Source organism: Perissodus microlepis, chromosome 2 (genome assembly GCF_051167445.1).
Source record: "Perissodus microlepis isolate ML-2025 ecotype Zambia chromosome 2, ASM5116744v1, whole genome shotgun sequence".
Lineage (NCBI taxonomy): Eukaryota > Metazoa > Chordata > Actinopteri > Cichliformes > Cichlidae > Perissodus > Perissodus microlepis.
In genome coordinates, this window is record NC_140462.1 from 31,139,379 (window position 1) to 31,160,826 (window position 21,448).

At 40.2% G+C, this 21,448-nt stretch overlaps 1 protein-coding gene across 1 annotated transcript in view; it reads right to left on the bottom strand.

Annotated features, from left to right (window-relative positions):
* Positions 1-5,014: 5,014 nt before the first annotated feature.
* fgfrl1a (fibroblast growth factor receptor like 1a) overlaps positions 5,015-21,448 on the bottom strand; it is a 71,446-nt gene continuing 55,012 nt past the window's right edge. The window contains exons 4-8 of the mRNA XM_084907784.1: positions 17,027-17,104; positions 13,260-13,553; positions 9,638-9,810; positions 9,362-9,542; positions 5,015-8,252 (exon numbers count right to left, since the gene is read on the bottom strand). Of these exons, the coding sequence (XP_084763910.1) occupies positions 7,825-8,252; positions 9,362-9,542; positions 9,638-9,810; positions 13,260-13,553; positions 17,027-17,104 (1,154 nt within the window). The 3' untranslated portion in view covers positions 5,015-7,824. The remainder of the gene's footprint in view (positions 8,253-9,361; positions 9,543-9,637; positions 9,811-13,259; positions 13,554-17,026; positions 17,105-21,448) is intronic.

Genomic DNA, 21,448 nt, shown 5'->3' on the forward strand with positions numbered 1-21,448 from the left:
GTCATTTGTTCTATACTGTAGTTCACTGCATAGAATGTGGAGCAGGTTGATGAATAATCAACATAGCTGAGTGCAAAGATTTCTTCCAACAACCTGCAGAGCTGAATTTCATTCGGTAAACAGTGGACTTGACATTAAATTGATCTGCCTTTAGATGGGGCTATAGTCCACCCCTGCCTTTTATATAGCTTGATGGCTCCACTATGCATTCCTTTGCTGAGTGTGAAGGTCTGTGGACCACAGCTGCCACAGATAGGGATCTGCAGGATGAGGAAGGGACGCTCAAGAGGTCACTTGCACACAAATACTCACACAACCATGCAAACACACACGAATGCAATCGTGCTTCCATCAGTTTAGACGGCATTAAACTGACTTATGTGCATTTCCTCAGGACATACCCAAACCACAACCTGCCTTACACTAATGATATATGTTATAAAGGGATATTAGCCCCTTCAGTGTGACTGTATAGATGGTTTTATGCCCCAAAACATGAGTAATTCAAGTATGCACACACACACACATGCACATAAATCTATTCACAACTGCTTCTTTTGTAGAGGTTAAAGAGGATGAGACTGAGGAACTGTTGCACATACACATACAAACACACACCCACAGGAACTCCTGTGGCATTTTGGCGGAAGAGAGCTGAATGGGGGGCTTATGAGGGAGCGAGAAACAGGTGAGGACTGGTGACCGAGTCCACTCATGTATTCTTCAACATACACATACATGCAGGCATCCCACATGTGAAGTCGGCTGTTGCCTTTGGAAAGGGGCCTCCTTCAACTGCTCTATGTATGTTTAAGTGATGTCAGCACAACTATGGAAAGATTCCTTTCCTGTCGTACACACAAACACAGACTCAGACACACAAATTTTCACACCAGCACACACTATCTTGCTTTGCCATTTGACTGCTCTTTTAAAAATACACACACATGCACGCTAGTGCCCTAACTGTTAGTTTCTTCCCTTTTTACTCTCCATGAACACACATGCAGACACAAACTTGGCAGGATGTGAAGGCAGAAAAAGGGGCCGAAAGACAACACTGAGATTAGGAGGCTTTTGTCACGGCTCTGTGGCAGACTTTAAAGACCTTGGCTCCCTTCCCCTCGGCCAGATTTCTTTCTTTTCTCACCCTGCCTGTCCACATCCCTCTCTTTTCACAGGGGAAGGTAAACATTCAGTACAGAGAGACAGAGAAAAGGGAGGAATAGAGGAAGGGAGGGATGGGTGGAAGAAGGATTGAAGCCGCCTGTTGCCCTCTTATTGTGTTTTTGTTTTCTTAGTTTTATTGGTGGCTTTGTGGCTGTGTGGAGGATGATTAGGGAGGGAGAGGTATGCAAACAGAACAGCGCTTCAATGCTAGCCAGGTGTCTGCGTTGTTTCCATCTGTGAGTGTGTGCATGTGTGTGTGCAATGACTGCATATATCTGTGCTTTTGTGTTTGTGCATGTGTATGCAAACTCCTATAAGACGCTGTGTACACATGTTGCATATGAACTTTACCATTACTCTCGTCCAGTGTGCAGATGTATAGGTATTTTTTCAGGTTTTTATGAGGAGATTTTGTCTATGTGTTTTTCCCTCCAGGTGTGTGTTTGTGTAAGTATGTGAGAGAGAGCGATAGCCCTTCATGGTCACTGACTCCATTCACCTGAGCACTCCTTTCACACTAAAAAGGCAGCTGACGGTAAAAAGCTCTTTGGACAGCTTCTCTTCATCACCAACCACAGCTGTTGTTGACTCAAATACCCAGGAATCTCCTCCCTGGGTTAACACCCTTTTAACCATCCAACCACATACCAGAAACCTCCACCAGAATACAAAGGATCCAACAAAACCACAAGGTAAGAAGGTTCAAACATGCAGAGGTTTATGTCAAGATGTAGACATTGGCTGGATGAAAAACTTCAGCCATGACTGTGGCTTACTTACTCAGATATTAAAGTGTGCTCATAGTAATCATGAGGTAAGCAGTCCATTAGAAAACTGGACTTGGAAAAACCAGAATAAAGACAAGCTATTTACATGGTTGTGTTACTATTCCCTTCCTTCCTCCATTCAGCGAGTAATGTTACCTGAAGAATCAAGAAAAAAATTTAAATTGAATTTTTTCTCTCATTTTTTCTTTTTATGTAAAGCACTTCTAATAAAATCTTCACCAGTTTAGCTCTACTAGTGAAAGCAAAAGGCCTACCATGTTCAAATACTTTCTTTATAATATTAAACACATCATAATAGGATTTACAGCTTGTGAGCCATGTATGTAAAAAGCATTAAGACTGAACTCGTTCGTGACCTCTGAAATGGAAAAATATCCCTGTGTTAAGCCACATAGAGCAAGGTCCATAAGTTTTTGAGCAAAAACAATTTTGAGTCTTCAGATAGCCGAGACAGTCAAGATGTTACCGAAGTGGGGATTTTCATCATTAATCCAAGTGCTTTAAGTGTGGCAATTGCAGTCAGTTTTACATATAATCCTCTGTTTTCAAAAGTAATTGAACAGATGACTGACGTTCATCGCAAGGTGAGGCCTGTTAGTTTGTTATTTCCAAGTGTTGAAATTGCATTTTGTAGCTGTTCACTGGAAATCTCAATATGAGGTCAGGCCACCATTAGGCCGAAAAATCAAAACGATCATATCAGTGGGAGAGAAAAACTTCTGGAGTGGCCAAATATACAATCTGGTAAATTCTTAAAAAGAACTAATGTAGTGTAGCTTAATAACACCAAAAGAATTAAAGTGGGTGATTGCAAAATGATTTCCACGGTTAAGAAAAACACCTTCACGACATCTAAAAATCTAGAGACGGCTTCATGAATGTAAAAACAGAGGGTTACCGCAAGATCCACTGGTTACACTCAAGAACAAGAAGCCCAGATTAGACTTTGCCAGAGCACATCTGAGAGGGAATGTGCAGTTCATAAAAAGAAAAGTAAAAATTCTCAAGGCAAAAAAATGTGATCTTTGTCCATTTCCAAGGCAGTCAAGTGATCCCGACTCAATAGAGCACTTTTTCACTTACTGAAAACAGCCAATGCAATACTTTTTAACCCTTTAGTTGAAAGGTCTGCTGAAAGTCTGCACTTCAATCGCATCTTCATTACTGACTTAGAATCCACCGCTGTGGTGAACAGAGGCACAAATACAACCTGTAGGGCTACTCTACACATACACACACATAAATAGGGTAAAGTAGGCCAACCATCGAAAAACGTGCACTGAATATTTTTTAAAGATAGTCTTAAGTCTTAAAAATTTTTTGTGAATGAGCAGTGAAATGCTCACGAAGTGACAAATCAGAGCGAGGGCAGATGGGATATGTGTGATAGATGGGACAGGTTGTATCTGGCCTCCGTGACATTCTCATCTTCCTTCCTGTTGCGCATTTCTTTCCTCTCACACTTCCACACTCTTCACTGATCTCATCTCCTCTCATCAGAGAACACCAGTGAGCTCAGCACATCTATCAGCAACTCCGCTCTGTGTCATCCTTCTCCTCCTCATTTCGCTTTATCTTTTCTCCCTTGTCTGTCCTCCCAGGTTCTTCTCCCCAGCTCTTCAAGTCAATCAAACTACAAAAACTAAAAAAAAGAGAAGCCCACACAGACAAAAGCAGGAAAATGTTAATCTCCCAGATAAGAAACATACTCTTTAAATGTTGTTAATTCTCTTATCTCACATTATGTACATACATTTTTCACAGCTGTCATGGATCTGTCAGGGATCCAGGATTTGGAATTCCCTGGTTAAGGTCATATAGACATGGGTAACTGCTGATTATTGCAAATATTAACAACAGCAAATTCCTGTGAGGTATTTTCATTCCCTGCACTGTTTTTTTTGTCTTAACCCTTCTCCCCTGTTTCCATCCTATCATACCGAACACCCCGCTCACTCTTTAATGAATCCAAGAAGTTAGGAAACAGTGTGTACACATCATCTAATCAGTTCTGGGTCAAGATGAGGAGTTCAAAATATTTTCTTTCTCTTTTATTTTAATGTCCATTCATTTGTAACTCTCTCCAAGAGAATATATTTAAATGTTTTTTGTTTGATAAGTAATTTGTAGATAAATTCATGACCTGAACTTAAATTAATTAATTAATCAAACGAAGTCAGCTCTCTGTATGGAATTACTATTAACTAAACTAAAAGTAAACTGATTTACTTTATAACATTAAAAATGGCTTATATGGCTGCATGTAATATGGAAATGATTTGGGTTTGGTGATGGACCCACAGAAGATGAACCCCTGAATCTGCAGGTCATCATTCTCACCACTAAAGTTAAGGTTTGAGACTTCTCTGAATGTACCAAATCATATATACCATATATTTTTGCGATTTGAGATTTGGCTGCGAGTGCAAAAGCTTCACCTCTCATTGTTTCAACCTTTTGCTTGTGAGGAACAAGAAAGCTGGCTTAAAGGCTGGGCGATGTTAATGGGCGTCTGTGACTAGTGCTCTACAGAATTTTAAAAATGTTGCTTGCAGATACTAAAAAGTGTAAGCAGCGAGCTCTTTCAGAACTACATTGGACTCTCATAAACTAAGCGATGGAGCTGAACATTGCTAAAAACTGACTTTGTTCTCACATCCTGCCCTGCAGCCATTTCCACTCTTTAGCAATGCCCCATCCTTTCAGCAGTGTTTTCTGTCATCATCTTCCTCTTCGGGTGAGTCAGAGAGCAGAGAGACACTGCGCCTTCACACCCTCCATCTGCACGCAATACTTGTCTGTCTGTCATCCCTCCAGACAGACACGCTGACAGATGAAACGCTGGCTGCAGCTCGCACAGCCAAAGAGCTTTGACTATTTAGAGAAGGACATTCACTTAAAGACAGTCCCATGGTGCTGGAAGGTATTGTGCTGGACTAAATTGGAATCCCCGCCTGCATCTATGTGACAGAAAATGGATGCAGCAGCACGGCCAGTGAATGCCTTTCAGTGCAGAAGTGAATCTTTAAGAACAAAAAGGCAAAATCAGCCAGATTTTACTTTTTTTTAATGGCACCAATAACACGATTACAATAGGAGGAAATCATTTTAAAACTAAATGACAATAGACTGTACAACATTGTCAATATAAAGATTATCAATAAAATTTTGTATATTTTGTCAGCATGTATAAATACAGTATCTTACAAGGACATCAAAGTGGTATTTGCTACATAGCTTACATTATGACTAGAACACAGAATCAATTCATGCAGTATAATGCCCAATTATACGAAAATAAAAATAATAATAAAAAAATGTCAAAAATAAAATAAATTAGAAGCACACTTTCTTTTTCTATCTTTAGCATTTACAACGTTTCGTGGGCCAATGTGCTGCAAGAGCTTCTGTATGGTCCAAACCACTAAATCAACTAACATTGTCTATTATTTCAACACTAATGTCATTCCATGTACATACTAGTGGTGAGTGCACATATACACAGTCAGTCTGTTGGCAGTTGATTAGCTTTGATGCATATAACAAGTAACAGTGACAGAATGAAAGGTAACTGTTCCAATACAAGAAGAAAAAGAGTAAAGTTCACACATTTCAGGGTGAGCGTAAAAGGAAAAAATGGAAGATTTCTCACGAGCAGGGAAGTGAGATCTTTCAAATGATGTTTTCTGTCAAAGAGGCATTTAAATGAACTCCCTTTTGAAATGTACAAAAAGTCTTTAAGTCTGTAAATATGAGAGTGACCTTACTGCAAGAATGATGCAGGGTGTGGTGTTGCATGCTTGAGATATGCAGGCAGTCTGATGTATATAATGTAAAAGTACAATTACTCTGTAGATAACAGTATCAAATGTACTGAACTTCTTTTCTGCAGGTGACTTAAAATGAAAAAAGCAAGCAACCAGCAGTTGGTTCTATATGCGTTCACTCAAAGCACTGCAGGCAACTAGTTCTTAGTGACACAGCCAGGCATACCAGTGAGTAATATAAAAATATACACAGGAGTAAAGTATCTCTATAAAAATATATTTGTACATTGTCATTCTTGAGATTAAAGATTTATGTGCAAAAATAAATTGAAGAACAAGCATTAAAGTTACCAGATGATTCCGATATATCATTTCCTTGTAAAGTTCTCGCTGTTGTATTTTGTTGAGCCCTAAGGAAGGATTGCAGAGAGAAATGTTGCTTTTATGCAAACTGGCGTGGCAAGCATAGAGTCTGATTCATATTCCACATGAAATTTCTACCCTTCTTTTTTTATGTTTATGCTCTTCTGGACAGAGTCACCCCACTGTTTCAACCCGACACATGGCTGAACGTGCCTCTCAGCGAGCACCATAATGTAAAACACCTGAAACCTAAATCTTATCTTAGCATATCGGTTTACACAGTTTTATGAAGTGGTCAGATTCACGAGCAGACGCAGAGATGGATACCTGAGGGAAAAAGCAAAAGAGAGTCTGCTGAAACTTGCTGTGCGTTAATGTCTGCTGCAGCTGCTTTTCTTTGATGTTCTGTTCAGGGTAAATGTTTTTATTTCTGGTGGGTGCAGGTGAACATCCCTACACCTACCAGGAGCACTGAGGTATAAAAAGACATTCAGATAAATGTCATCCTTTGACTTGTGTGTCTGATTGCTGAGACTGCTTTAGTGAAGGTGGATGAACCCTTTGCCAGGTGTTTTCAGTTAATCTACCCAATTAGGTAGATTAACTGAATTATCCTCTGCCCAGGATAATTCAAAGATAAGTAATATAAGAACATAGCTAAGCCTACAAAGCGTATTTTAATAGGAATGAAAAAGGTCTGACTCGTTCAAACTTAAAAGTGGAAGAAAGGTTACAACTCAAACTCAGACTATTTCCTTTTCACGTTGATTGGGGGAGGCTTTATCAACCCCCCAAAAAACACCTGTGTAGATGCACTATGCGGGTACAGTATGGCGACCTTTGCAAAATCAGAAAAAAATAAAATGAAATGAGGCAAAAAGGTGACGATGCAAAGCAGTAAAGGGATTTTCAGTGACAGAAGAGATCAGGAAGAGATCGAATGATTACTGCAATCGGTTTTCTGACCCTTCACCGCCTTGAATCAAATCTAAAGTCTAATGAACAAGATAAAAACTGCAACTTGCAAAGCATCCAGATAGCAGCTGGCGATTCAGCAGAGCGGCTGTCAGCCTGGAAGAAGAAAACAAAAGCAGCCCTAATCCATGCTGGGGTTGAGGATATAGTCGAGTTTGCCTTGATTTGTGTTTTTCATGGCTCAGTTGGGCTGACGCCTGAGATATGCTCTGAAATTAAGCTATTACATTACACACGAGCTACACTGCTCTTTATAGATTAACAGGAAATAGCCTGCTAAATACCACATAATCATTTATATACACAAGTAGCTATATTTGAAATCCTGTAGTAAAAGAGAAAGTTTTTGTAATGTGACTGAGGAGGCTGTGTGGTTATGATAACGACATATAATGTTGTTTTAAGTTACCTTTAAACTGCTCACTTAATTGTGTCTTCAAATAGGACCTTTGAGCAAAAAAAGGAAAAAAAGTGACATCATAAAAAGTTTGAATAAAACAGATTTAGGTTTTTTTTTTTCCCTCACAGAATGAACTGAATGCCAGGTTGATTAAAAATAAAAACCATATTTCTTTACATTCTTCATTGTTCTTTTCTTAAGTCTGTTCATGCACAAAATGTGGCTGCAGCAGAGTTGTATAATTCCAGGCTTTTGTACAGTCTTTTGCATGTGCTTTCCTTGTTCTTTGCTCTGTACACCAGCAGTTAGTGTGGATTTTGATGGCTGGATTTAAGAGCCGAACGTGAAACTAACCTCACTGCTAACACTGGTAATGAATGTGCTGATGCTGATGCACTTTCCCATCCACATGTGAATGTGTGTGTGTATGTATGTCTGTGTAGATCTTTGGGTAGATTTTGGGAGCCAATCCGCTGCCTCCCTGAGCCAGGAGGAGCTGCTGGTGGGCAACGTAGTCCTCGTACGAAAGACAGTCTTTATCCCCGCTGGCTGGCTGAGGAGAGACCGTTGGGCAGGTTCGGTCACGACTGGCCACGGGCAGACGCTGAGCAGAAGGGAGAGCAGAAGACGATGAAGAAGAAGAAGAGGAGCAGGTGCGTTTTAACTGGCAGAACCAGAGAAGGGCAGCGCCTAAGATGAAGGCGATGCATGCTGGTACTCCGATAATCACAGGCCAGGGGAGACTTGGAGATAACGGTAAAGGAACTGAGTTGGGGGGAGGCTTCCGATCTGCAGCGGAGAGACAAATAAGAGCATTAATGACAAGTGGAAATAAGACATGCTACATGAGTCATGGTGATTAACTTTACAATACTTTTTTGCTGTAAGCTAGCATGTTGTTAAATAAAGGTGATATTAGAGACAGAGGTTTGTAAGAAAGGAGGTTAGCTAAGCAGATTGTAGCTAGGGATGCATTCATCTGAAATGTGGATTGGATGTCAGTTTGAAGCTGAATCAAAAGCTTGAATAATTTTGATTTATGAGGCCAATTTATTCAATTCAATTCAAACATAAATTGGCTCAATAGCAAAGGGCAGACTGAACGTATTTCACTTCTGGTACAGCAACAGTAAACAGTAACCAAGTGAGCTGAAAACACTGTGAAGCTCAAACAATGGGGCTTAACATTTGCCGGGAAGCTTTTTAGTGCATGTACGATAAGATAACGAGTTGTGGTCAAGTGTGTGGTAAGAACTGATGCGAAGAGCAGAGAAAGCAGAAACGAATCGCACTGGGCTGAAATGCAATGAGTGAGGTAAATCGCATAAATCGTCTGTTTTATTTATATTTTAATCTTATTCGTTTTGGTCTCGGGCGCCACAGTGCTCCAGCGGTTAGTACGGTCGCCTCATAGCAGGAAGGTCCTGGGTTTTAATCCAGTCTGGGGTCTTTCTGTGTTTGAGTTTTGAATTTGCATGTTCTCTCCGGGTACTTCTGCTTCCTCCCACAGTCTTAAGACATGTATGGGCTTAAGTTATTTGGTGATTCTAAATTGGTTTTAAGAGTTAGTGGTTGTGACAGACTGAAGATCTGTCCAGGGTGTACCCTGCTCCTTTCTGGGATAGGCTCCAGCCCCCTACCCTTTATGGTCTGCTCCACATAAAGAATGGTTAGCAGTAAGGAGTATAAATGAATAATTAACACTTGTATGGATCGGTTCTTGGTATCCACAGTTACAGTTATCTGTGCCTCTATTGGAAGAAAGAAAGATCATACATCTGGAATAAGAGCCACAGATTTCTGCTCACATAAGAACTTTTAGGTGAAGTTCTTGTGGCTTTGTAAACTATAAGACCTAATAATTCTCTCTCTGCAGGCAGCACGTTTCTTCCTCTGACCTGGAAGCACAGTGAGGTAGGCACTCCTGAAGCTGTAGCCCATAGTGTTGGCTCCCATGCAGATATACATGCCGGCATCTTCCTCCTTGGCTCTGGTTATCAGAAGCTTGTTGAGGTATGATCCATCAGGGCGTGACCAAACGTCTCCTGGAGGCAGCACCACAAAGTGATAGTCTCCAACCTTGGAAAAAACATAAATACACACCTCAAAGTTAAAAAATAATTCAGGCTAATGAATAATGTTGCTAATTTGCTTCAGAAAAGGTTTTTTTGTACCTCTATGGTGGAGTTAAATTTGTTTTCATCACCAGGTTCGACTCTTTTAAGCCACTGGATAACTGGCTTGACGTCACTGCGGACTTTACACTGAAAAGACGTGGTTCCCCCATAATCCACGGTGGTGTTGACAGGGTGAGTACCTGTCAGGATGGGTTTAGAGTTGGTACGTTCTGAAGAAAGAGACAAAATAGACAAACGTGCAGAAACATAAACAGAAACTATTTTTAATGTTGTATTCTTCAAACTACAAAAATGTGAAAAATGAAATGGTTTGATTATTTTATTTTCTAATTGTCTGCTTTATTAAGAATTAAACGAGGAGGTATACACTTGTAATCAATTTATTTGAAGTAAATTACACCAGAGAGAGTAATAATTTAGGTAAAGAGGATTATTTGCTGTATTCAGCTTCCCCTGCATCATCCCTGTCTGCTAAAGACATGCAAACAGATCATTTATCTGTAGCTCTTGTTTCTTCTTTATCAATTCACACAGCTGATAAAAAGAGGCCTTGCAGAGACACTTAATCATCTCCTTTCCGTTATCTGTTAATCTGAGAGCAACAGAAGCCTGAGTGAGAAAGGCTTTTTGCTTGGTGGATTACAGGATTAATTAATTAAAGAAAACCAGCTTTCAAACTTAGCTTAATTTCTAGGTGGTGGTGATGATATGGAAACCTTTTCCCTGTATCTGATAAAGAGTTCAAAGAATACATTTTCCCCCTTGTAAACAGGTTTAAGGTTCTAAGCAGTGCTAGCTTAATTTTCATGGTGCTGGTATAGACTTTAAAAATGTTAATGTAACAGAAACAAGCCCTGAGAAAGCTGAGGTTAATTACATTTAAATACAGAGGGGTTGTCATACAGCTGAAAATTCACCTCCGAGCACAATTTATGCTCCTGCTATAGCGTCTTGCATCTCCACTCACAGGTTATACATGATTTTTAAAAGCTTTATTGGGTTTCTGACCCTGTGTCTCTTTTTTTCTAGTTCTCTTTCTAACAGCTGGGAATGACGGACAGTTGGATGAATCTCAGCCGATAGAGAAAATGTCACATCTGACACGAGCAAGCAGCGGCTTGATTTACTTTCTTTTCATTTTATGTTCGTTTGTGTGTGTGTGAGACTACAGCTGTGGTTTAATATAGAACAGATGTGTGAAGTGGAGTGAGAGTGTAGAGAGCTAGTTTGAGCTTCTCAACAGAGCTATAACATTTGGTTACACGCAGTTGAGTGGACACACGCACAAAACCGACACCATCTCTCCACCAAACAGGTCAACACTAAGTCGATCGATGTTCCAACACAACCTAATGCAGCACAAAACACCCACGAGTCGTCATAACACACATTCGACCCTCAACAGTAACGAGACTCTTTTAGACTAAAAGCGGATCACACTGCAGCCTGAAAAGCCCGCTGAACATTTCTAACCTGCTGGACCGATGTTTACAGACAACACTAGTGAGGGTAGGGCTGCCACAAACGATTATTTTGATAATCGACTAGTCACCGATTATTTTTGCGATTAGTCGACTAATCAGATCATCATCCATTGGACGTAAAACGTACAGCTTACTGCACCAGCATTCATCTGCTCTTATATAACTATCATTGGCTTACAGCTTTAAGTGTTTACAGTATGTGCTAACTAAAAATAAAGACAAGATGATAGTTTATTAAATTTGAATGAAATTTGCAGATTGTTTCAGTGAAGTTTAATAAACTCCTTGCTATCTAAAATATAACAGGACACCGGAGTATATTCTCGAGCATCTCACACTTCTGATAATCAGCTGTCTGCTTGACGTTTATTCAGCTGTGCAAAAACTATAACTTTAATCTCAGCCAAACCGATTTACTCAGGAACAAATAAAATACTAAAAAAAGCCAAACAATATCATTTTGAAGTTATCTAAGTGACTTATATATATTTAACCTGAGTAGCGAAAGACGGCGGCGGGTTTCAAAAAGGATTTGCCGGGAGTCCGGTGTTCTCACGGGCTCTAGTGAGCCTTGCCCCCGGCTAGCTATCGAGCTAGTGGGTAACAGACGTCTCCGAAAACGTTGGAGCGCTTTTGAAAATATGTGGTGTCTTGATAAACTGAGCAGATATTTGAGGTTTACACAGCTACATTCTCGCCTGAAAATATGTTTAACGTTTATTTTGTGACCCAGAAAGAATAATAAGAGTAACATTAAAAATAACTAGCTGCCGCCATTGTTGGAAACTGAGCTGGGCTGCGCTATGAATTCTGGGACACAGCTTCTTCTTCTTCGGGATTTAACGGCAGCTGGCATCCTTGTACATGCAGTGCTGCCATCTTCTGTCTCGTCCGTTATTACACTCTTAAATCCTACTACTTATTCCTGCGTCTTTTGTGATCTTACAAAGCTTCAAAGGACGCGTCGACTATTAAATCAGTCGTCGACGATTTTGATAGTCGACGTAATCGTGACTAGTCGACTAATCGTAGCAGCCCTAAGTGGGGGATCAATAAAAGCTGCTGAAAGAAGACTTATAAATAACCTTATATTCTTAGTGATAAGCCAGCACCTTCTCAATTATGAGCACTTTTTATCCTGTAAAATATAAATGTTTGTCAGCACAAGTTAACAGTCATCAATTACCGCATAATTGTAAGCGAAATCTGCTAATGACTACCATCTTAATGTCATTCTCTCTTTCAATAAAGCCTGTATGTGAGCATGAACAGTTGCTTCCTGGCAGCAGACTCTTTGACAACAAATCATTTAAATGGCTGAAAAGTTAATTATAGTGATTTTGATCACATGATCTTAGACATCCTGCATAATCACTGTACCGCGAGTAAGACTGGAAACAAAACCCATTTCAAACCCTGCTATTTTGTCACGCCGGCCTTTCAGTAAAACTATGATGTGTACAGCATAATGTGTATTATTGTTTCAGTGAGAGACATTCCTACTGGTCTATAATATAACAGCAGGAATGCTAAAATACTTGCACGCCACATTCCCCCAAAATTTGCTTTTTGATGTGTCACAGCACGAGATGACCACATATAGCCATATATAACGCATACACTGAACATTTCACGAGCATGTTTCTGAATGGGAGGCGGAGCCTTAATCACTTTACCTGTAGAAGCACCTCCCAGAAGGAGACACCTTGTTTCTAGCTTTTTAACTAGGTTTAAAGGTTTCTTTTTAAATAAAACTCCCAGTTAGGGCTGGCTCCGGTCACTCTGAGCCCCCCTTTAGTTGTGCTGTTTCACATTCATTCAGGGTGATGGGGTGTCTGTTGCTCCTAATAGCATTATCTCTATTTCTGATGAAGCCTTTGAAATTTCCAGAAAAAGCTTGAGTGTGGCCCTCGGGTTACCATTGTTTAGCATTACATACTAACTGGCAGTAAGGACTTGTGATGAGTTATTTACTAGCCCTGTTTATACTGTAATAGTATTCTGACCTTTGAGGAAGGTCTCTGCTATTTTAAGAAGGATGATAGTACATTTTGAAAATACTCCCTGACATCAGGCTTCAGCTAATGGCTACCAAAGTTGAAAATGTGGTTCAGCATCACCTGATAACCTGAGCTAATCTATACTCTATACGAGACCAAGCATTGGTGACTTACGTATGACTTCCACTTTGTAGGTGGCGTTGATCTCTCCCGCTCTGTTGGAGACGTGGCAGGTGTACTTCCCGCTGTGCTCCGGCGTCAGATTCTTCAGACTCAGAGTCCATCTCTTCTTCTTCCCTTCCCCTCTTGCTCCACTTTCCTCGTCTACCAGTGGCCTGTTGTCCTTCAACCAGACAATGTCAGGGCGAGGATTACCGCTTGCCGTGCACTTCAGCCGCACAGAGCTGCCTACTGGGCGCGCGATGACGCGTTTCCTCATCTTTGCTGGCTGAGTGAAACGTGGACGAACTGCAAGAGTAAAGAGAAGGAAAAAAAATACTCATTAATTAGAGAAAGAAAATAAAGCTTGATTTGAAACCACTCAAAAACATACAGAAACAAACACTTCAAAAACGGTCTGATGCAAATTAAATTATTAGTCGTAAATAGTTTACAGAGTCAATTTACAGATCTTGTTGCTTCGACCAGTAAAACTTTCCTGAACTGGTGGATTCATAACAATTTCAGTTATGCTACCTGACAGTTTGTGTTACAGTTACATGTTTATTATTTATTATTTCCCCCCCCCCACATTCTTTGACGAATAACTGCAAAATGCCATCTCTGGATAATTAATCCCTCAATGGGGCTGTTAAAAACCTTTTATTATTACAAATGTTTGGGATTACAGATTCATTTTATGTTCCTCCAACTGCCAGAGCTTGTTCATAATCATAAATTATGCACCATGAAATCACCTGCTTTGCTGTTAACAAAATTTAACTGAGCGAGGACTGAGACTTGGTGAGTGATGTACAGTTTTTGCAGTGCGAGGAGCGTAAAGCAGACTGAAGTCATTTCTGCGGGCAGTGCCAGGAATTCCATGTTGTGCTGTAACAACATATGGCAACGTGCCTCTTGGTATATACAGTGTAATTTGCTGTAATAAACCCTAATTGTTTTGTTTAAGAAAAAAACTTGAATCACTTCCTCTTCTCCCTGACACAGAAGACTTACATCACTGAAAACACACACATTTTCCACTGATCCACATTGGTACCCCTCTCCTGCTCATAAAAAGGCCATGCATTGGACTTGAAATCAAGCGTCCATGGGAACTGCTTTCTAAAAACCAGAAAGCAGCTATACAAGAGCGTAGCATCACTTTAAATACTCGGTTGTTATTGCACAAGTCATAAAAAGCTAGACAGTGACCTAGCATCACACCAAACAGCCATTCATTCCATGCATAAAGCTGTTCAAATATCCACATCCTTCTACCGAATGCAAGAATTAACTCCATTTAGTACCACAAATATTTCATTGCTCGACAATACCTCAGTCTAGTCTATTCATACATACACATTGTATTTAAAAAGCATAACAATCAGTGAAAACAGATCAAAGAGGTAAAGAAAAACCTAAGCAGTAGACAGGAGAGGAAATCACTCACAGGAGCGCTTGATTTTACAGCCCTCATATTTTAGCCACAGCAGATAGCCATCAACCGGGAAGGTAAATCACCCTGAAACTAGTGCAGTTTCATCTCTTTCTTTAGACACAGTTATTATTCTAGCTCTGGATAAACAAACAGGGAGAAGAGTTATGTGACGGGTTTGTGCGCTCAAATTAGGAGATTTCAGTACAGCTGCATTACTCAGTGGAAACACAGCTCTCTGCCGACAGGCCTGAAGCTGGGCAGGATAACAAAACAAACATACCGGAAAGGCTTTTAAGTCTCACCTCTGTGCACCCTGAGTCTGAGAAAAGCTACCGGACCACAGCTGAGCTGTGACGAGACAGAGTCAACATATCTAACAAAGAGCGAGGAAAGAAAGTAGCCTGGATGAGACAATGATTCATAGTTTAATGTACAGCTTTGATGGGTACACAAATTCAACCGGTGCATGTGTTTAGACTGAAAATAACTGGTAAGTCTGGGAAAGAGCCAAAACAAAGTTTAGTTGAACTAGACTGGACAAAGATGAGACTGGAAAATGAATAGAATACGGCGAGGTGTAATGGAAATAAACTGATTTATACTGTCTAAGATGAACCAAATCAAACACAAGTTAAGAGGAAAACAGATGAAAGGCAAAAAAGTGAAGTTCATATTAAGGTTAGCAGCTTCAGAAGACTGATAGATTGCCAAGAACAGACAAATAAAACTTGAAGTGATAGTTAAAAAAAACAACGATAAAGAGACCGAGTTAAAACAATAAAAAGCAAAGGTAAAAGAGAGGGCACGTGAACAAGCAGAAGAAAAAAAACAGAGGCGAGAGAAGCAAGGGCGAACAAAAAAAGCCACGATCGAGAGAGGGGAGAAGGTGAGAGCCAGAGTGAGCAAAAGGGCAGGCTTGTTCTGGGTCTCGGGGGCCACTTCAGCGCCACACTTCACAGTGTAAAAATACTGCTGACCCTCCGACTGACTGCCTTTGATCAGACGGTGTGCCAGAGACCAAAAGTAGGAGAGCCACGGTGGGACAGAGCGTGCATGCGGGGGACAGAAAGAGCCGTATGAAATCCAGCACGGATTTTAGATGCTATACTGAGACAGACGAGATAATTCCCAACGCGAGTAGTTCTGGTGAGGTTCTGTGCAGGGTTAAAATAAGTTAGGGTTAAGATTTAAGTAAAGATTTAGGTTAAGAATTGGACTTCAGGACTAATAATACCAACTAGATTCTTAAATAAAGAAAAGTAAGGACAAATTTGTTCAAAAGAATAAAAAAAACACAATTTTTATCTTATATAAAGATTAAATTTAGTTAGATCTACTGGCTGCCTCCAACTGATTCCTGTTCAAAAACTAGAAATCTATCTGTTTCTTAACAAAAATGATTGTGAGCTCAATTTTATAAGGTTTTTATAAGTTTATGAGGTGTTAATAAAACTTTTTGGATTCTGATTGACAGCTTATTGAAAGTTAGTCTGAACACTACTCTCCTCGGATTCTTTAATTTAACTAACACACTTTCTTGGCTATTGTTTCTTCTCCCAGTAAAAAGTCAGTACGTATGATAGATGACAGCCTAGTATCAGTGTATCCAGTAATCTATAATTGATTTATTTTGATACCATTCTTTTTATGTCTGAAAATAACTGGCCGGTGTTTTCCACTATCTTCACTTTTCATTTAACTCTGGAAAAAAAGGTTATAAGCGTAATACCATATATGGTGTAACTGTTGTGTTAGTGCATGCACTTAAGATGATTTATCATTCAGTTTAGATAATATGCCATAAAAGGTCCTGTAAACACAGAGCAAGAATTTATGTTGATATTTATATATAAACATATGTTTGGTTGCTTAAATGACCACAGAAGAGAAGAGAAACAGAAGTGCAGCAGAAGTGTGTCTGAACTGACAGAGCAAAAAGAAAGAGGTGAAGGTGAGAGAGTTTGATGAAGTGATAACAACAAGTAAAGAAAGAAGGGTTAAGCTACATGACAAGAGGGTCCAGGAACACTTGGGAGGGGGGAAAGGAAGGAATGCGTCCGCCCAAATCACACCTCACACAAATAGACTGCTCTCCACTCTGTCAGAGCCAATTACTTGCACAAACAGGCACCCCGATGTGTGCCTGCGCGTATTTGTGTGTCTGTGTGTGGGCAGACACCCTCGTCATTTCCCCTCCTGACAGTGTGCAAGGTGTTTATTGTACAATCGGCTACTGTACTTGTTACACATGCTGTCTCAGGTTTCACTTCTAAGCTTGTTTCTCATTTTCAAATGTTTATATCTCGATAGTGATGAGAACTGAGAAGTCACGAGTGCTTACCCAGTTTCCCGGCAAGCTCTGGGGCATGTTCAGAATCACTGTGGGCTGGTCCTGCTCCATTTCTTGAACTGGAATCATCTGGTGAGGGAAAAAGAGAGACAGGAAGACAAGAGGTGGGATTTGAGGATTGACCCTAAATTAAAAAACAAAACAAAAAAACAAAACAACAATACCTGAAATTATTTGTTTTTAAAGTTACTATTTTAAACAGCCCACTTGTACTGCTTAAGTAAAATAAACATCTTTCTGAATGCAAAAGTGGAGGTTTTATTTTATCGGTATCTGACTGCTGTTTTTACATGCTACAGCTGCACTAAAGGACCAGTGTTTCAATGTAAAATCAATTCAGTTCAATTGAATTAAAATGTACTTATATAGTCACCTCAGTCACCTCAAGGCGCTACATACTGTAAGGTAAAAGCCCTACAATAATATAGAGAAAACCCCAAAAAACAGAGAAACACCTATGAGCAAGCATTTGGCAACAGTGGGAAGGAAAAACTCAATTTTAACAGGAAGACGCCCTCAGCAAAACCAGTCTCAGGCAGGCAGCCATCTGCCATGACTGACTGGGGTGAGGGGGGACAGAACAAAAAACACACTATGAAAGAGAGTCACAGATTAATAATAACTAAATCAAGATTATTTGCTCGATTCCTGCAAATTACAATCAGAGGACTGTTTTATCTCCTACCAGCTGGAAGGAGAAATACAGAAGCATCATTGTTTTCACTCTAGAAAGGAAGTTTTTTAAGTGAGATCTCTGCAGCAATAAAAGTCGTAAAACAATCCTAGAAATGATGAAGGGCAGGTAAATTCAAGTTAAATGTGTAAAAGCTTCTTGAGAGCCAAGCAATAGTAATTTCAGTCAAAGCAATATTTAGAGAACAATTATTTTACAGTATACTGTGAAGTCTGGCTTTCAAAAACCTATTTTCCAGCCAGTGTTCTGCTGTCCACCGTGTAATTTTAAACTGCTCAGCCGTGAATCACCACCATATACTTGTTAAATCAGGAAACCAAATGACAAACAATATGATTCAGTAAGTTAGTGCATTTACCAGCAATGAAAGCCTTGAAATTAATGCTACTCCCCTACCATGCTTACCCAAGGCCCTGCAGTTTTTAAACCCTGACTCACGTCTCTGAGAAACCATGGTCTTAAATTTGGTCCTTCAACTTTGTAGCAAAGGGAAAATTTCCCACTTGGTGAAAAATGAAATGGAACAACCTTTTTTCTTCATACAATGTGTTTAATCACACACTACAGTATCACACTGCTTTAATGCTGGTGTATCAGGTTCCCTCTCTCTCCACGTCTTCCTCCAATGATTATCAAAAAGATACAAACATCTGTCTGAACCTTCATGCAAGGGAAAGCTTCAAGATAGAGTCATTGCATCCAAAAGGGGCCTTTAAAGGGGATGGCAGGGAGCTGGGAGGTCTGATACAGTCCAATATCAGGTCTGTCAGAATACATGTGGGGTTGTACGTGGTTTTCTTGGCTTGAACCTGAAACTTCAACCAACACCTGATGCTGGTTATGAAAGGAATAGAAAAGGGAACCAAACAGCCTTGGACCACCTGCAGAACGTGTGTGTATCTGTGTGTGATGTTTATTGCGCATGCTGGTCTATACCATTTTTTGGGGATTTTAGAAGATCACCTGAAAGCTTAGAGTGTTTAATGCAGCGCCAAATGTCTTTAAAGCATCACTTTTTGTATGATGGAACAAAAAACACGTGAAATGCAAATACAAGACATGACCTGCATCTTCTGGGTTGGTATTAATAGTATACTGGGAGTCCAGTGTGTGTGTGAGATATGAATTTCTCCATGGGTGTGTCAGTGCATGTGTAGATGTGTGTGTTCTAGCATTATTTAGCTAAATGGTAACTTGAGGTGCCGGTATTCCTGTCAAACCTCACTCCTCCTTGCCTCTTTCGGACTCCCCCTTCATCTCTCCCTCCTGCCACATGCACGGCTAGTTCTGAGAAAAGGCAGGGTGTTTGAAGCCGAGCGGCAAGGGGGTCTAATCTAAAGGGGGAACGTGGTTTAGCACTCTTACCAGAAAGCAAACCCTCCCATCGCCTTGTAAATCTTACTTGGCAGATCTCCTGCAGACCCACTCACAGATGAAGGCTTTAAAAACCTTCAACTGTCCATACAGCACGGCCAAACAGAATATCCAAAGTACTTAAGTGACCATATATTTCTTTAAAAGCTACAAAAAAATGAATGATTATGTTGCATGATTAAAAGACTAGACTATTTAGACTCACAAAAAATTGTGGCTTGTCGGTGACTTAGTCATTAAAACCTTGCAAATATTTATTACCTGTAATTCAAAACTGTGATAACATTTAAGATAAACTTGTTCTTCAGAGATGCAAAAAAAGGTCTAAATGTCTCCAATTTCTCTTTTCTACTAGCACCTCAGCTCAACTTGACTCGACTGGTCATTTTCCATTGCAGATGAGTCCCAAGATGCCATTTGTATGTGACACAACCACAACACAGCAATGGAGGACATTGAGGCGATGGTATACCTGCTGCTAAACCCATAGTAAACGTCTGTTTTTCGTCATTGGATCACAGTGTTGTCATTGCTGGGTTTCAAAAATAGCCGGTTTAATTCTTTCGAAGAACTCTCATGACTCATGCAGTCACTCTCTGGCCAATCAGTGGCATGCAGTTTGTTCACGTCACATTTTCAGTTCAACTCACTTGGAACTACTGGTACCAGGTCCTTTTTAGAAACTACTAAAAAGGACCTGGTACCAGGTACTACTACTTAAACAAAGCTACTAGAAATACAAGATGCTTGTAGACGGCTTCGACTGAGAGACTCTGAGACAAAAGAACAAACCAAGACTCAACTGCACTAAATATTGTTTATGTTTTGAATGTGACTGAATGAGATTTTCAGTCTTCTTGCCCTTTAGTGAGTAGAAATACATATTTCAGTGTGAAATCTGCAATCTGTCAGCACGTTCAACAACCAGGCTTTCAAACGGTTTCTGCCAGCGGAGCCAGTTTCATACCTTTCTTCAGCTCGGTTACATGAGTGCAGGGCTGCGGGGGCAGACTTAACGTTTTGCTGTTTGTTTCAAGTTGAACACACACATAGTCGAAAATATACCCTCCCTGCTTCAGCTGCTTTTAATAAACAAAATGCTTTCTTCTGATCTTGTTCCACCTTCTAATGTTCGGCCAGATACATTGCCTGGTGCTGACAACAGCTAATACACACACACACACGGACACACACACACATGAAGACCAGTGTGTAAGGACTGCCAACAATGAAATATTCAGAAACAGCAAAGATGAGGATGATGAGGGTCTAGTGGTGAATAACAAAATGTTGGACATTGGCCAAACTAACTTCCTACTCATTGCATACAGATGCTTGTTCGTGATTCCTTGGTATCACCTTTGAATGCACTAAGTGTCCCTTTAGCATAATGTTTCCACTACTAGTGAGGTATATGGTAGAAAAACAGGTTAAAAAGGGTCTGGAAAGTACAAAAAACTATGGTTAAAAACCACAATTAAACCAACACTGCACAATTAAAACAAGATAAACAAGAAAAGGTTTGACTTTGGCCCTACCTTTTGTATTTTCCATCTGCTTTTGGGCCACATGTTTCTGGTCAGTGTCAAATTATAACATCATGTACATAATATCTTTGTGCTTGTCTCTGCTGTATCATTGTGAAGATTTATAGTTCTTGAAGAAGATGTGCAAGGACTTTTTTCTATGTGTCTGTACAGGCAGTGGATACAAATCCATATTTTCCACTGAAAGTATGCAGTTTGCTACCTGTTGTGAAGTGCCATAATTGTAAAAACATGTGCGCTTGTAGCTTCTGATGTGCAAATCCACAATGAGTATAAAATTTATGGTCGCGCTCCTTTAAATATTCCTGCCTGGCTCTGAACTGAACATTCACTCCTTCCTCTTTCTTGCGCTTTGCATCTCTTTTTCATTTTCCGCCTCTTTGCTTCTTTGTTTCTTTTTATTCATCTTTGTCTAAATCTACATCTACAGGGGGGAAATGGTTCAACAGCGTGCTACATTTCACACTTTAACCGGCCGCATACCCCTCTGAGAGTGTGTGTATTTGTATAACCTCTTCTTGTATTTGCTTTCATGTCTTTAGAGAAAAGGCAGCAATTGTACATGAGCACGCTCAGAAATATGACTCCCACAGTCCAGTGTGTGTATGTATCTACGAGTGTGTCCAGGGGGCAGTGTTTTCCTAAAGGGTCATGTCCTTCCACGTTTTAATAGAGAGACATTGGATATGTGGACAGAACCTCCGTGCGTGCATGCGATTAAGCTGATGTGTGTGCATGTCTGAGGGAGAGAAAAGGATGTTTCTAGGTCAGCCTCTGCTGACCGCTGGTTGTTGCAGC